This window comes from Ambystoma mexicanum, chromosome 10 (assembly GCF_040938575.1).
Source record: "Ambystoma mexicanum isolate Mex_15411 chromosome 10, UKY_AmexF1_1, whole genome shotgun sequence".
Lineage (NCBI taxonomy): Eukaryota > Metazoa > Chordata > Amphibia > Caudata > Ambystomatidae > Ambystoma > Ambystoma mexicanum.
In genome coordinates, this window is record NC_090932.1 from 921080754 (window position 1) to 921095165 (window position 14412).

General features: G+C 44.4%; 1 protein-coding gene across 1 annotated transcript in view; it reads left to right on the forward strand.

The window, feature by feature from the left end:
• Positions 1 to 14412, forward strand: part of PEX5L (peroxisomal biogenesis factor 5 like) — a 1467323-nt gene that overhangs the window by 1027751 nt on the left and 425160 nt on the right. The window contains exon 5 of the mRNA XM_069618674.1: positions 5667 to 5790. Within this exon, the coding sequence (XP_069474775.1) occupies positions 5667 to 5790 (124 nt within the window). The remainder of the gene's footprint in view (positions 1 to 5666; positions 5791 to 14412) is intronic.

Here is a 14412-nt window from a genome sequence, read left to right on the forward strand (position 1 = left end):
AAGGAAAACAAATACAGAGAATTGGTCGGACAAGGACTAGGATGCCCTGTCCCTCCGTAAGGCCTTTCCAGCATCACAATGAACATCAAATTGCTGAAACTTGACATGGACAAGACTGGGATTATGGTGATTCATGGCTTCTGCTCATTCTGGAGCCTGTCATTTTTTCCCTCTGATTTGCCACCTTTTCCTCCCCCAGAGTCCACAGTTTCAGACCTGTATTTAATGGCTCTCCGGCTGGATGAACATCAGATTGCTGAACCGTGACACCAACAAGACTGAGATTATGATGGTTCGTTCCTCATCCTCATTCTGCAAATCCTTCTCTTGGCCCTCTGACATGGCGCATTGCCCTCCGCTGGCGTCCCCTGTTATCAATCTGGGATTCCATCGAGAACACTCCCTTTCTTTACTCCCACAGATTACGCAAATAGTGCTTTGCCTTACTTGTCCCGCTCCAATCGCATCTCTGCTGCCCCGGCCTTCGTCCGATTATGGTAATGCTCTTTATCTTTGACTTCCCAACTGCATCCTGCACCAGCTACGAATGAATCAGTAGGCAGCTGAGTGGCTCGCTTTTAACACCCATTGGCATTCTCACATTAAGTCTGTCCTTGGATCTCTATGCCGGCCGCCCTTTAGACACTGGATTCTGCTTCAATCTTTGGGTTCAAGCATCGTTATTAGAAACAGGAGCCTTCCTTGCTATCTTCTTATCTTTCCGATTACTCTCTTGCGTCTAGTGCGCGCAACCAGGTGAATAGTTTTCTTCTGTGCATCCCCAGATTCCTCTTTGTACAGAAAGGAGGTCAAGACTTTTCAACAATAGCTGCTGTTGAATGGAACACTCTTCCCCTTCCACTTCGACTTCAGTGACCATCCATCTTCTAGATGACGTGTGAAGCACAGGTTGTTCTCCATGGCCTTTGAATGAACCCAGCTTGCTTTTCAATTTTAAGAGCTCAGTGCCAAGAAACCACATCGTGGTGAAAATGTCCTTCATAAGTGGAAAAAGAAATAGAAAATAGAAATTAAGGGAAATATATAAGAAAGGCGTACACATGTCCTGTGATGACTATTACTATGTAAATCATTTTCATAGCACTCACCTGCTAATGGGCCTTGGTGGTATCATCCCTTTACTTTGCCTAATTGACTTCTGCTACAGTAACCTCTTCACCTCTTCTAAATTCACTTCTTCATGCCCGTACTTCCCTGTACCTTTACCTTTTCTTCATCTTCAAATGATCAAGTTCGGAATGCATATGGTAAGGTTAGCTGTAAGGTTAGGGTGGGGGACAAGGGGGGGCTAGGGGGAAGAATACAGGTTATAAAAGAAGGAGTTTACAGGGGGGATACATGGGGCGCACAGGGGGTCCCCCCCTGTAATGACAAATTGAATGTTAAAAGAAGTGAAAGACAGAAGAGTTAAAGCTATGAAGATGTGAATGTGAGGGAGTGAATGTATGGCAAAGTGAACGCAGACAGTAAAGGCATTCATCCAGGCCTGGTCTAGAGTCTTCACAACTTTGTATGTTAACAAATAAAAACATATTACCCTGAGCATGTAGTGTGTTTAGTCCTCAATCTAGGTGCAGTTTCAGTCCAACTGAATGCAAGACCGTGACATAGTATGACATCACACTGATGTCAACGTTGACATTTCCAATCAATGGGGTCCTTTTTTGAAAAGTATAGGGAGGTCAAAAACAGTTTGCCTAAATGGCAAATAAGTAGCAGATATATTTAGAGCCGCGTTATAATTTTGGTTAGTAATTCAATCTTAGTTACTGCTACCGCTTGCGGTAATTGAGATTTACAGCATGATTTAGGTCACTCTTATTCCCAATTTTGGAGTCCAATTGGGCACAGGCAGAATTGTTGCATGTGGTAATTACGGCTTGACTACTACCACCAATGTAAGTGGAGGCAATACCTCCACTTAAATCCTTTTTTTTTGGATATGGGTGCTCAAATCCATAGGTTTGTGGAGCGACCAAGCAAGCGGTGTTCCAAAATCCTGCTATTATACCACTTCCACGCAACTTGTAATGAGACCTAGGTGTCTATTTTCTGTTCCGCTGGAATTTAGGGTAACCTACAAATCAAAGCAAAGATAACTTGACGTGTCTGGAAATCCTTGTTGAAATTCATACACACCAATTAGGCATGCTGCAGTTTAATTATAGAAGGAAATATGCAATGGCAAAGCCAACAGTTTTGCCTTGTATGTAGGTATTAGAAAGGCATTTGCCTGGCACTGACATCATATGCCCAGGTACTCCCACCATTTCCAGCGGTTAAAATCGTATGACTATGTATAACCATTATGGCTACACAAAGGCCAAAACTGTTGGTTTTGCCAATGCTTATTTCCATCGATACTTAAACTGCAGCATGCCTAATTTGTGTGTATGAATTGACCACTAAATGCCTGGCTCTGGCTTAGCTGTGCCTCTTCGCCCATTCTTAGCATTTCGTTTCCTGGCAAGTGATTGCATATCTGGCGTGGGCACTATTTCTGAAATGTGTGGTTTTCCTCTAGCTTTTTGCAGCAGAGAACCCATGAAGTGGTTCTCTGCCTCATCGATTAGTTCTCCACATTTATATACATTTCATTAATTGGTGGTAACGTAACATATTAGTAACTTTGGACAAAGTTGCTGAAATGCAAACAGAAAAGTTTACTTTTAGGTTTGGTCAGGTTCAATGAATGTTGTTCTTTAGTTCAGTGAATCTTGGTGCTAGTGAGGGAGACAGGGTGTGGGGAAGACACAGTAAGTGGGATGGATAAATGGGAAGGAGAGAGGGAAGTCCTGATATCGATCCATCTGTGAAATGCTCCACTAGTTAATATTTAGTCATTAGCCCTTGTGAGGAATTGCCATCTGGCAAGGTTGAAAAGCCTGACTTTTTTGGTATTCAGTACCTAAAATGACGCAGGGATTCCTTCGCTACTAACCACATCCCCCTTAGTTGGAACTCCATGCCAAAAACATAGTGCACTTGTGCCCTGCTGCATCAGTAGCCTGATCCACATTGCTCAATCTGCTCGTGGCGCAGAGTAGGTTCAAAAGTCACAAGATTCCCACTCGACCGTCACGATGATAGCAAAGTCACTGCAGCACAGGGCCGACATTTAAGATAGGCCGGGCCGAATCTCTGGATGGTCACTCACCGATCCTACCGGAAGATTACCACACATCCTGGCCCAGCTAGCCCGAGAACTGCTGCTTCATTGCTTGCACCTCGACACCCCCTTAATCACCACTTCACAACTGCTGCCTGCTGACGCAACCCACTGGAGCGTCACTCTCCGACCTCTGCCAGCGGCTAAAGCCTGAGTCAGCCAGGCCAAAATAGAAGCATTCTTGGGAACCACCCGACCTGCAGCACTTGCACCTTTGCCGTTCGGCCACACAGAGCACCTGCATTTAAACCTGCTCGACGCCCGCTTGCTGCCAGGGCCTCCACGATCCTACATGCCCAACTGAGCCTGATCAACTCGCATCAATGTTCAATCCACGTCTGATGCGTAAGCCCACCAAAAAACAAATTCAGGTACTGTGACACTGAACAACCATTCCGGTCCACTTGGGCCATAGAGAATGGTTAGGTCATGGTTGTCCCTGTCATTAGCAAGATATCCTTTTTGGGAGCTCCAGGGGTGATAGGCCATATCACCCCTGGAGCTAGGCTGAAAATGCTACATTCGCTAGTCTGTGGCATCTTCTCCATCTTCCCCCTGGGGTGGGTTTTTGTACAGTAATCTCTTTTCATTCTACTTGCAGATGGTGTGTTTTATAAATGTGTTCATAATTTTATAGAACCTTGATTGGACATTCCCTTTATTTTGGACTGTGATACTGTGTTGTTTTGGGTCAGCACTGGTTCAGCTTCACACCCCTCTTAGGAGTATAGCCTTCCCACACCCCACGTTTCCACAAAAGACAAAGGAGGTATATCTTTTAACTGTCCCTGTGCTACCTTTATGATTTTATTGTGTTCTGGTTTGTAGAAGTGTGAGGGCTGAGCAGGCCATTTTGTCCCTGCTCACCGTTGTACTCCTGTGAGGCAGAATCCAATTCGTCACAACCCTATCTCATTATGAGTGGATTTGTCTGATAGTCATTCTTGATCACAAACTGCTTGAAGATTCAGAATGGCAAATGTAATGGGTTAATGAATGCATTGTTTCACAAACAACCTATATTCTCAACTCTTTTTTGACAATGTAGGAACATCCTACCTGGCGAGTGGGCCAACATTCAGTGGTCAATGTTCTTTTTTCTGACCCGCCTCTGATAACCTCCCCCTTCCTTTCTCCCAGTCCGAACTTGATGAAACATTCATAAACTATTCGCGTTTGGCTCTATTCCTTTCTCAGAAAGTTTCATGCAGAGCTAGAGAGAAGGGCCAAAGTTATAAGCCTTTAAAAAAAGTGGATCAATGGGCAAATGGCAATCTGAGCTTGTTGGGGCAAGGTAAAACTTGCACGGCCCCACCCCGTGAGTCCACTGATCCACTCCACAATCTGGGGACCCTGCGGTTAAATATTGGGGCATACTCCTCCCATCTGGAGCGGTGCTGGATTAAACCCTGTGGAAGCCCATAGTCAGTCAAAATCTCGGCGCCCCCCAAGCAAATTAGCTCCTTAATTTTCGGCACCGCTTTACTTTGATCCGTTGTCACGGCCCCCTGAAAGGACTGGGGCCCATATTCCGGTGCCTCCTTGGCCTAATGGGTAACCCGGCACTGATCTGGAGTATTAACTTGCCCTCCGACAGTTGGGGCATGGACCAGGGCACTGCTATTTGTCCCTTTCAAAGGTTTTTTGCAGCGCAGTATCCACGTACCCACTCCCCTGTATACATAAACTCTGTGGTCAAACCGCACCATCTTTTCTATTGAATGGGCATGCTGTTAAGAGTGTCAGGACATGCTGTGAAGAGTGGCTATAGGCAACTTTCAAAAGATTGTTTGAGGCAGAAACTGCGGATCCACGGCTAGGGTCATGGACGCACCATCCAAATGTCAGAAATTATTGTCTACTGTGATACGCATTGTACATGTTAAAATCCCTAACAAACGAGAGAGCATTCATGAAATCTGGCTGTCTGACAGGCTGCTGATGCCCTGAGGGGACGACATTGAATAGACAACTGTTGCTAAGCCTACTGAGCCTAGCAAAGCATGGAAAGCAATTGCAAGAAGAGTAGACAGGCCCACTTCTAAACTGGCCAGCAGATCATGTCCTACTTTAGACATTAGGCAAGTTGACTTAAGCATTGTACACAAAGAAATAGCCACATCTCACTTTCAATTAAATGATGGAAAAATAATACAAAAATTGATTAAAATGATCATCAATTAGTTTCCCATAAAGATTGTCTGCAGATGTTGAAACACGTCTAGGATGAAGAGAAAAGCAATGAGACGAGGCTCTGGGTGTCAGCAGTATTGTTCCATGCCAGGGGCCTGCAACCTTTGGCCATCAAGATGGTTTGGACTGCAATGTCCCTGAGCCCTCACCATTGACTATGCTGGCTAGGGCTGATGGCAGTTGTAGTCCACCACATCTGGAGAGGAAAGGGTTGCAGGCCCAGGTTAGTCTGTGCCAAAAGTGTTTCCATGGGATTAACCGTGTCTGTTTTCTCTGATTTCAGTTCATATCCAGACGCAGCTGGAGAAATGGGAAGAAGTAAAAACCCGAGGCGAGAAAAGCAATGAGGGCCATCGAGCGCTGGAAAGGAAATCGTCCTCCAATGCTGCTTCCAAAGAGCTTCTATGGTAAGCTGGTTCCCATCTCTTGATATGTGCAAGTAGATTGTATTGTACTTATTAATTCGCTTTTTTATTTTTTTATTTTATTGCATATGGCTAAAATACAACCGAAATCTAACCTTTCGACATATAAAATAGAATCATATTTAAAAATTCAAACTGTCTTCATATCAATTCATCAATACAAACACAATAACACATATGTTAAAAAGAAAGCAACATACAAGAGAAATTAATTTTAACCAGAAAATTACGTTACCGCTGAATCTTCCAGTTTAAGTGCTTTAAGAAAGCCCGCCAGAGCAAGTAAAATAGATTTAGGACTCCCTCTCAGCAACCTAAACCAGACATCCTCATAATCTGCATATCAATTAACCAAGTATTCACTGTTCACCACTCGAGGTACTGAAGATTGCACTACACATATTTTACTCTAAATTAATGTGCATTATACAGAAACAATGCGCCTTACCTAAAGGTACAGGCTTGTCTTAGATATTGGGCTGTAGGCCAGGCCGCCATAAGGAGATAAGGGAGTCGGTGCACACCATGTATGTAATACCATTTTCAAATAAGTAAACAAGTCCAGGCAAGCTGGCTTCACATTTTTAAGGTGCAAGGGAGGAATAAAAGGACCTTGGCACAATGTGCCACTATACAAATGAAAGGGAGAAGAGGATCCAAAGTAGGAACCCTCCCGTCCCTTGCACACTGTCTATAATCCACCAAAAAGCCGGTAATTAGTCATGAATATTGATTCATAAAAATGTATATCTGAATTCACTGAGAACTTTTACAAGAATGTACATTCAAAAAGATATTCTAGGAACACAGACTGTGTAAAAGCAACAAGGATTTTAATCACATATAAAGCAAATTTGGTAATGAGCAAAAACACATTTCTCAGGTTCAATATACTGTGGCTTTATGCGTTTAAAGGAAAACTTCTCTTCATCAGAAGCCTGTATGGAACTGTTGATAGTATGGCCAGGCCGCCATACCCAGGCGGAACTCATTCGAACCTCCACTGGCTCTGTTATGCAATTAATGCAATCTGTAATCAGTTTCCAATTAGAGACTTGGCAAAGGCAAGGAGAAAATGACCCAGATTAAAAGCCTTTTTATCGTCAGGAACTGGGTTTCATTGTTTACGGGGCACCTGTGGGTTTCCCCAGCAAGCGCTGGGTGCTCCTAGGGCTGTCGAACCCCACACGCACCCAAGGCAGGGTGCGCTTGGGGACACCTCAGCCCAATTAAGCCCAGCGATTCATTTTCTGCTGAAAGCTTCACTGGGCCAAAGGGAACCCACCAAGCGGTTAACAGAGCGAGCAGCCTATTTTATAACCCGCTGGGGATATGCCAATGCTTCGAAAACATGTTTGCACCACCAGTCCTGGCTCTCTCTGATGTAAACATCGTGCTCTTGTTGATTTTAATCACACAAATACAATCTGTACTATAGGCACAAGCACACCAACAGGCAGAGTATACCGTTTTGGTAGCATTTATTCTAAGCAGTTTAATAAAAAAGGACTTTAAAGCCGGCTTTCTGGTTTAGAATGAGTGGTCAAATGCAGAGAGATAACTGCTCTCTTGTAATACTTGGGCCTCCTTGTTCCTGGAGAGCCTGGGGAACTCACTGGTGTTACAGGGGAGGCCTGGAACACCGAAGGCAAGCCGGCTAATTGGTCAGGCTACACATTCAAATAGGGGAGTGCACACATTTGCATGGGGTCGTGCAAAGGCAGGAACTGTTTTTGCTCGTGTGCTTGCTTTACTACTCAGCAGTGGACACACCTGAAAACCACACCCTCAGAGAGACATTTAGAAGGGGGTGGGGTCCCACGAGTCTCTCGTGGGGGATCTCAAAGGGGGTGCAGTTGCAGACTACCAGATTTTCTTCCAAATGTAGTTTTGGACTAACAGAGGCATGCTACCGGTATTAACATGCACCCCACATGCTCTACCAGGCGACCGGGTGAATCTGCCAGTCTGCTAAAATGGGTTGTGCTGCCCACGATTGGCATGGTTGTGTTTTCTGTTCATGGTGCACACAGAGCAGGGCGCGTACTCAGCGCCTGCTGCATACTGGTGTCGGGTGTTCTACCCCAGCAGTGAACTAACAAAAAACATACATCATTAAAGTGCACCCACTTTAATGAAATGGTGTTAAGCCCTTTTTATTCACCATTTAACAATCCATTGAGAACATTCATAACTGTTGGAAACATTGAGTCAAGAAAGATAAAAGTCTCTCATATGAGTTGGTTAACGACCAAGGAATACTCAAATGTTTCAGAAACAGAGACCGGTCTGAATGTGACTATCAGACGGATTATTTTTTTTCCCAAAGTGCTGAAGTACATTTCTGATGATACCACGGAATCTTATCCCATTGGTACCAAATGAGTGACCGAGTTCATAGACAGAACTTTTGTTGCACCACATTGAATAGGCAATGTTTCTTCTAAAGAGTTGCTTTGTAAAGAGTAGACATTATTCCCAGTTAAGTGTGGTCACAGAGTAGTTACTTCGTAGAAAGAATGCGAAATGGTCTTGGGAATCTCTGGAGATAATATTATTTGCCAGCTTGATTGGTTTTGGTGTGTATGGCCTAGACAGGATGCCCTCAGTAAATAAGGATGTGTCTAAATTCTGCGCCCTCCTACTATGACATCATTCCAAGGGAAGATTCCACTGAATGGCCCCACAACAGGAGGGTATTGCATTGTCTCTGCTTCCCTGGGAGGTATGGAGAGGAAAGGAGGGTGGCAGGATCCATAGGGTTTTCTTTTGACCCGGGTTGGATATGGGTCTGTCATTATCCATGGTGTAGTACTGGTCCATGGGGACAGCACGTGTGAAGTGGAAACGATGCTAAGAAACACTTGTGTACAGGCACGTTATAAATGACTCACCATATCATATCAAGAGGGTCCTTCACAACATTAATTTGTATATAAGCACCTATAAAAAATAGGTTTATTTCCCCTATGGATTTAAAGTGACATAATAGAGCACTACATGTGCACTCTTATTATCTATCAGATGTCAGTCTGATCCCCCGTCAAGATATATTCCCATCAACTAAAATGGAAAATAGAAAGCAAAGAGATATGCTTGGACTTGACCAAATCATTTGACTGATTTAAGTTATTAACCAACGTCGTTGTGTATCTCTGATAAAATAATTATAGTGGATCCTCAATGGAGCCTCAATGGATCCTCAATGAAATGCATTTCATCTTCATAGGAATCAAAACTACAATAGGGAATGGGGGGTACCCCTGAGAAGCCCCACTTTGACAAATAGTTAACTCAGTTGGAACACCATTGAATTTAATTCTACAGGTTGGCTCATGTTGTGTCATTTTAATAATATATTGGACAACAGGGAATATTCTTACCCTTGAACAGGTCATAAAGAGGTCTTGTATTCATTAAATGCCTTTATCATACCTTGGGGGGTGGTTACCCCTCTTTCCAGCCCCCTATTTCTGTTGGAGTGTTGGTCAGCCTTAGCTCGGGCGGACGTCGAAAAGGGATTGCTGAGCTTTCAGATGGAGGTTCCAGTCAGGCCATTCAGGGCCTGGGTCACAAAGGTGTTTTATAATAGCACAATTCCATAGGAAAACGCTCTGTGAATCAGGCCCTAAATCACATCACCCCTCTCCTAAGTGAGAATCCCTAAAATGTTTCAAGACTCTAAGATCAAGGGGCATCTACAATCCAAGATTTAAGAGATCCTCTCATGATGGTTCGGGCTTTTTCTCAAATCATACTAATGATGCTGATTAGGTTAGAGCAAAATATTAATATCTGAAACAATAACTTCCAGGCTATTCTGAATGCCACGCGGGCAAAACCTGCTTTGATAATGTCAACATTGGATACCCTGATGTCACAACTTTGCATTGCTGGCTTTCCTTTACCACAAATGTTCTCCTTGTGAGGATTACAGGATTCCAGCTGTTCAGTGTACATCTTGGTAGCGCCTTCTTTGAGCCCTGTGAATGGAGGCCTCACATGTTTGACAAGGCTGTGGTATGCAAATAAAAGAAGAAAGCTAAAATTAAAGAAAGTGCAAAATATGTGGAGGTGACATAAAGGAGAAATCCAAATTCTGAAATCTCATAAACGTGTGCGGATTCTGGTCCATCGATTTCTATCCCAATACTGATTTCTTGCTACGCAGCACACTGATTACTCCAGAACCTTTGGCCAAGCCGATATTAGTACCCGAGTCCAAATCAAAAGCAAGAGTTCTGGGTAGGACCACCCCAAAGTTACCAATGGGGATTTTCTGGCTGGCTGGTAGCCAAGAACTTGATATTCACTTTTCAGGGAGAATCCAATGGGAACAAGCCCTTGTTTGCGAGAAAGATAGGTGAGTGCAATGCAGTCACGGGAGCAGGATAATGCTTTGCAACATGGTTTCAATACCCCGCTCAGGCCCTCTAGGCCATCAATCCTCCCAAAGGTGAAAATGAAATGGCAGAATTGCATAATAAAAGTGATACCCATCATTACCGGGAGGATGTTCGGGGAGGATAGCTCAGCGGCAATGCGCTCACCTTGCAAACAAGACGGCACGAAGAAACACAGGTTCCATCCCTGGGTCTGTGCTTAAAAACCTGCGGCTATTAAGCACGTTATAAATACACAACTAAGAAACGTATTCCTGTAACAGCGCCTTGATGCCCCGGGGCTGTGTGAGCGCTTTAAAAAACATGCAAATTAAAATTACCTGAGTAGGTTATATGTTGGGGAATCTTGGCAATAGAAACCGTCTGTGGCAATTGCATATTTATGTTAATATGCCGATTCAAGGCCAGTGCTGAGAATTCTGTTCAATTTCCTTGCTTTTCCTGATGTTTTAACCAGCGGCAAAACCCAAGATAGCAAGACTTATGTGTGTTTGTTAATTCGTTACTCTAATTAGATTGCTATATGCGAACTTGGGAATCTTATATAACATTACCCGATTGTTGGAATGATTCTCCACCTTATTACAATTGTCAATGTATGTCTATATCACTTTCATCAAGGGCGGGTGGTCGAGAATTTGATTTGAGTAGAGAACTGGGGACCATGTTGGTTTTGCAGAAGGGAGCTTGTATTTTTGATTTTGGGATGGCAAGACATCACGACTTGCCTGGACTCTGGTTCCTGGAGAGTGATGGGTAAGACTTTGGGAATTCAAGAGTCATGGTTAGCCAATACCATTGCAGATAGCATGGGGATGGCACTGGGACATTTTATTAATGTAGCGTACTGTTTTATAGCAGAATGCCAGATTCAATGCACACAAAGTCAACTAGCAGGCAGGGGTATTGCGACACCATAAATGACTAGGTGCTGATGGATGTACACGCCATGGTCACTTTTGGGATTACAACCTACACAGAATAAAAACATCAGAGCGCAGAAAATGTGAAGGTCTTTTCCAGAATACTTGACCTTTGAGGATCGCTATAAAAATTCATGAGTCAGTTGAAATGGACAGGATAGGCTGGTTCCCCTTAGAGACCTTTCTTGGAGTGAATACTTCACATGCTAGACTTAACTCAGATAGCGGATTTGAAGAAAGGACAAACAAGCATTTAGAGAGTACCCAGGTTTTTTTTTAGAAGTGTGATGAGCTCCTGTGAACATAGTCACTCAAAGCTCTAAGCAAATCAGCTACTTTTTTGTCTGTCCAAGCAGCTTAGATACTCCTTAGTACAAGATGGAAGGCAGGCTCAAGATGCAGCTCTAAATAGGGCTTGTCACAATTATGACCTCACTAAGGGGATGCTGCTCTCAATTAGGTGGAAATATACATTTTAAACATATAGCAACATGCTGTGAAAAAATTGGATCTTCTACAGCAGGCTTCTGAGGGGAAGGATCCAAAGCGTTCTGGTCTATAGTGACCAGAGAAATATGGTGTCATGAATTGCCACTTTCACCCCCTATGGACTTCATGGTCCATAATGCACCACAACATCGGGTCAATCCTTCCAACATGGCCGCCTGCACAGGAACGCCTCTTTCTAGCATTTACGCTGGACGTGCTGCCTTCTAGAAAATAGGCACGCCCCCGCAGCTCTGCGCGTCTCAACGCTACTGTTCCGTGTTTTTAGCGATTGCTATCATTACTGCTCCTTTTTCGTCAGTGCCCTTTCCAGTTTCTTCTGTCTTTCCCTTCCAGGCTCCCCCCCTTGAACCGCTCTCGCAATTACTTGGCTCTTTCCATTAAGTCTGTTTTGTCGGTGTGGTCTCTCATAGCAAGGTCACCTAGCCGATTTAGCCATTGAAACGAGATCTCTGCTTCACGTTCGACTCTTGCCAATAGATGAGCATTGGTTTCTTCAAGTGACGATATTTTGGTTACCAAATTATGCAACAGCGCACTTTGGTCCTTTGATGTTTCACTTAGAGTTTCATTCAACTTAATGAACGGTATCAGGGCTAATGATGTAGCTGTCAGTACATTGTTGTGAATCTGTATCCCGGCTGCCACTGATAAGTACTCTTTATTAGCTGTTTCTGACTCGACTTCTTGGATAGAAAGTTCTTCTCGTTGACTTAAGTGACTTTCATTTGTAGATGGCTGTTGAACAGCTTTTGTGTTTGAGTTGTCGCGAGAGTTGCCGATTGACTCATTTGTAGTTTTAAAATTTGGGTTTACCGTCGAGGTATTGACCATAATTGACTAACATTGAGCTCCCTTTTGATGTGGAGTACTGGTTCGAGATTTGAACGGGTCGATCCTTAATCGCTGTAGAAACTTCTCTCCTTTCTCAATGTTAGAGGGTAGTTTGGCTTTTGCAGTGCTTATGCCTGGTGAGGCACTGGAGAAGTTGTTGATCAGTTTGTCTTTTACCAGCTGGTAATCAGCGGTAAGACGTTCAGTCAACCGCGCTTCCCGACCTGCCAGGTCTAATCTGAGGCTTTTTTTGAGGATGTTTGTCGGCTGAAAGGGCTGTGATAGTCGGCTTGCAGAAGGACGTGCTGCGCCAGCATCGGAACACTCCGACTTAGCTCAAGTGGCCATGATGTCAACAGCAGCATTTTGCGAAGCCGGCATGCAAGATGGCTGATCTCCACTATGTGTCGCACTGTTAGCTACATCGGCAGCTATTAAGGGTAGAGAGGTTTGCACTGCCACGGCTTGTGGGACACTCCTAGCCACCTGGTCAGATTTGGTTGCTTTGTCACCTAAATATCCCACATTGTCATTACAGTTGGAGTTTTGGGGGTATGTGTTTTGCAACATGCCAGGTGTTCCAGATATGCACCCACACAACCTTGCTGTTGGGTTTATCGATCCACAAGTATGTTGCAAATTGTTTCAATCATCATTCAGAGTGGAGTTATTTCTACAATTAGTTAATGGAGGAACGAATGTGAAGTTTGTGTGATCTCCCACTCCACTGGGTAGTTTTAGTGCCAAAAGTTCGGTGTTTGTGGCATCAACAGGTGATTGAAAGGAAGCTACACTTAAATCAGGTGTTTGAACTGCTTTAATTCCAGTGTGGGCAGTGTGCAGATCAGCTCCAGCCAACAGTGATAATGGCAGGCTGGCAGGTTGGCCGGCGTCGGTAGTGAAAGCAAGGGGAAGAGGGAGGAGGGAGGAGAGGGGGACCCAAAGGGTCAAGTGGAGCACTCACAGCTGACATCAGGGGCTCAATAGTGAGAGAAAGTTCACTGCGGCCGCGAGCATGCAGTGTCTTCAGGCGAGTTTGTGGCCAAGTGTCAATCACCATTTTTATTTCTTACCAGATGCGTTCTTGGCGCTTCTGCAGCGGAGGCAGACTGGAGGCAGATTGCACTCTGCACCGGACTCCGCGCCACACTCGGCGCGCTGGGCAGGTCTTTAAAGCAAAAGTAAATGGCAGTAGAAATGGGACTGAGCACGTAGTGCAGATCCTCACACACCAGGTATCAACAGAGACTGGAGGCAGAATGGACTCTGCACCGGACTCCGTGCCGCGCTCCACGCGCTGGTCAGGTCTTTAAAGCAAAAGTAAATGGCAGTAGAAATGGGATGGAACACATAGTGCAGCTCCTCACACACCAGGTATCATCAGAGACTGGAGGCAGACTGGACTCTGCACCAGACACTTTTCCCATCCTGGCTCTAGTGGATTGCGGTGCCATGGGAGTATTTATAGATCATGAATGGGCCTTAAGGCACAACATTCCCTGAGAAAACAATAGAGTGATTCAAGCTGTCGAAGGAATGGACGGGAAACCATTATCCTCTGGACCCATTACCCACCAAACCAAGGAACTATTGCTCTCAATAAATAACCATCAAGAAACACTCTGTTTTGATATCATAAAAGCAGCACATTATCCCATGGTTCTAGGCATGCCCTGGCTCCAGAAGCACAACCCGTATATCAATTGGGCAGCTGGATCCATATTTCTAGGTTCAGAATTCTGCTTGACCCATTGTTTGTCTCAAGGCTTGGTGCCATATCCTCCAGTGGACCCCCAGACTTCCGAGCAACCACCATTGTGTGTTTCCAACATTACTCAAGTACCTGAGATCTATCAATCCTATTCTGATGTGTTTTCAACTGCCATTGTCCAATCATTACCACCCCATTAACCTGAGGACTGTGCTATTGACACTGA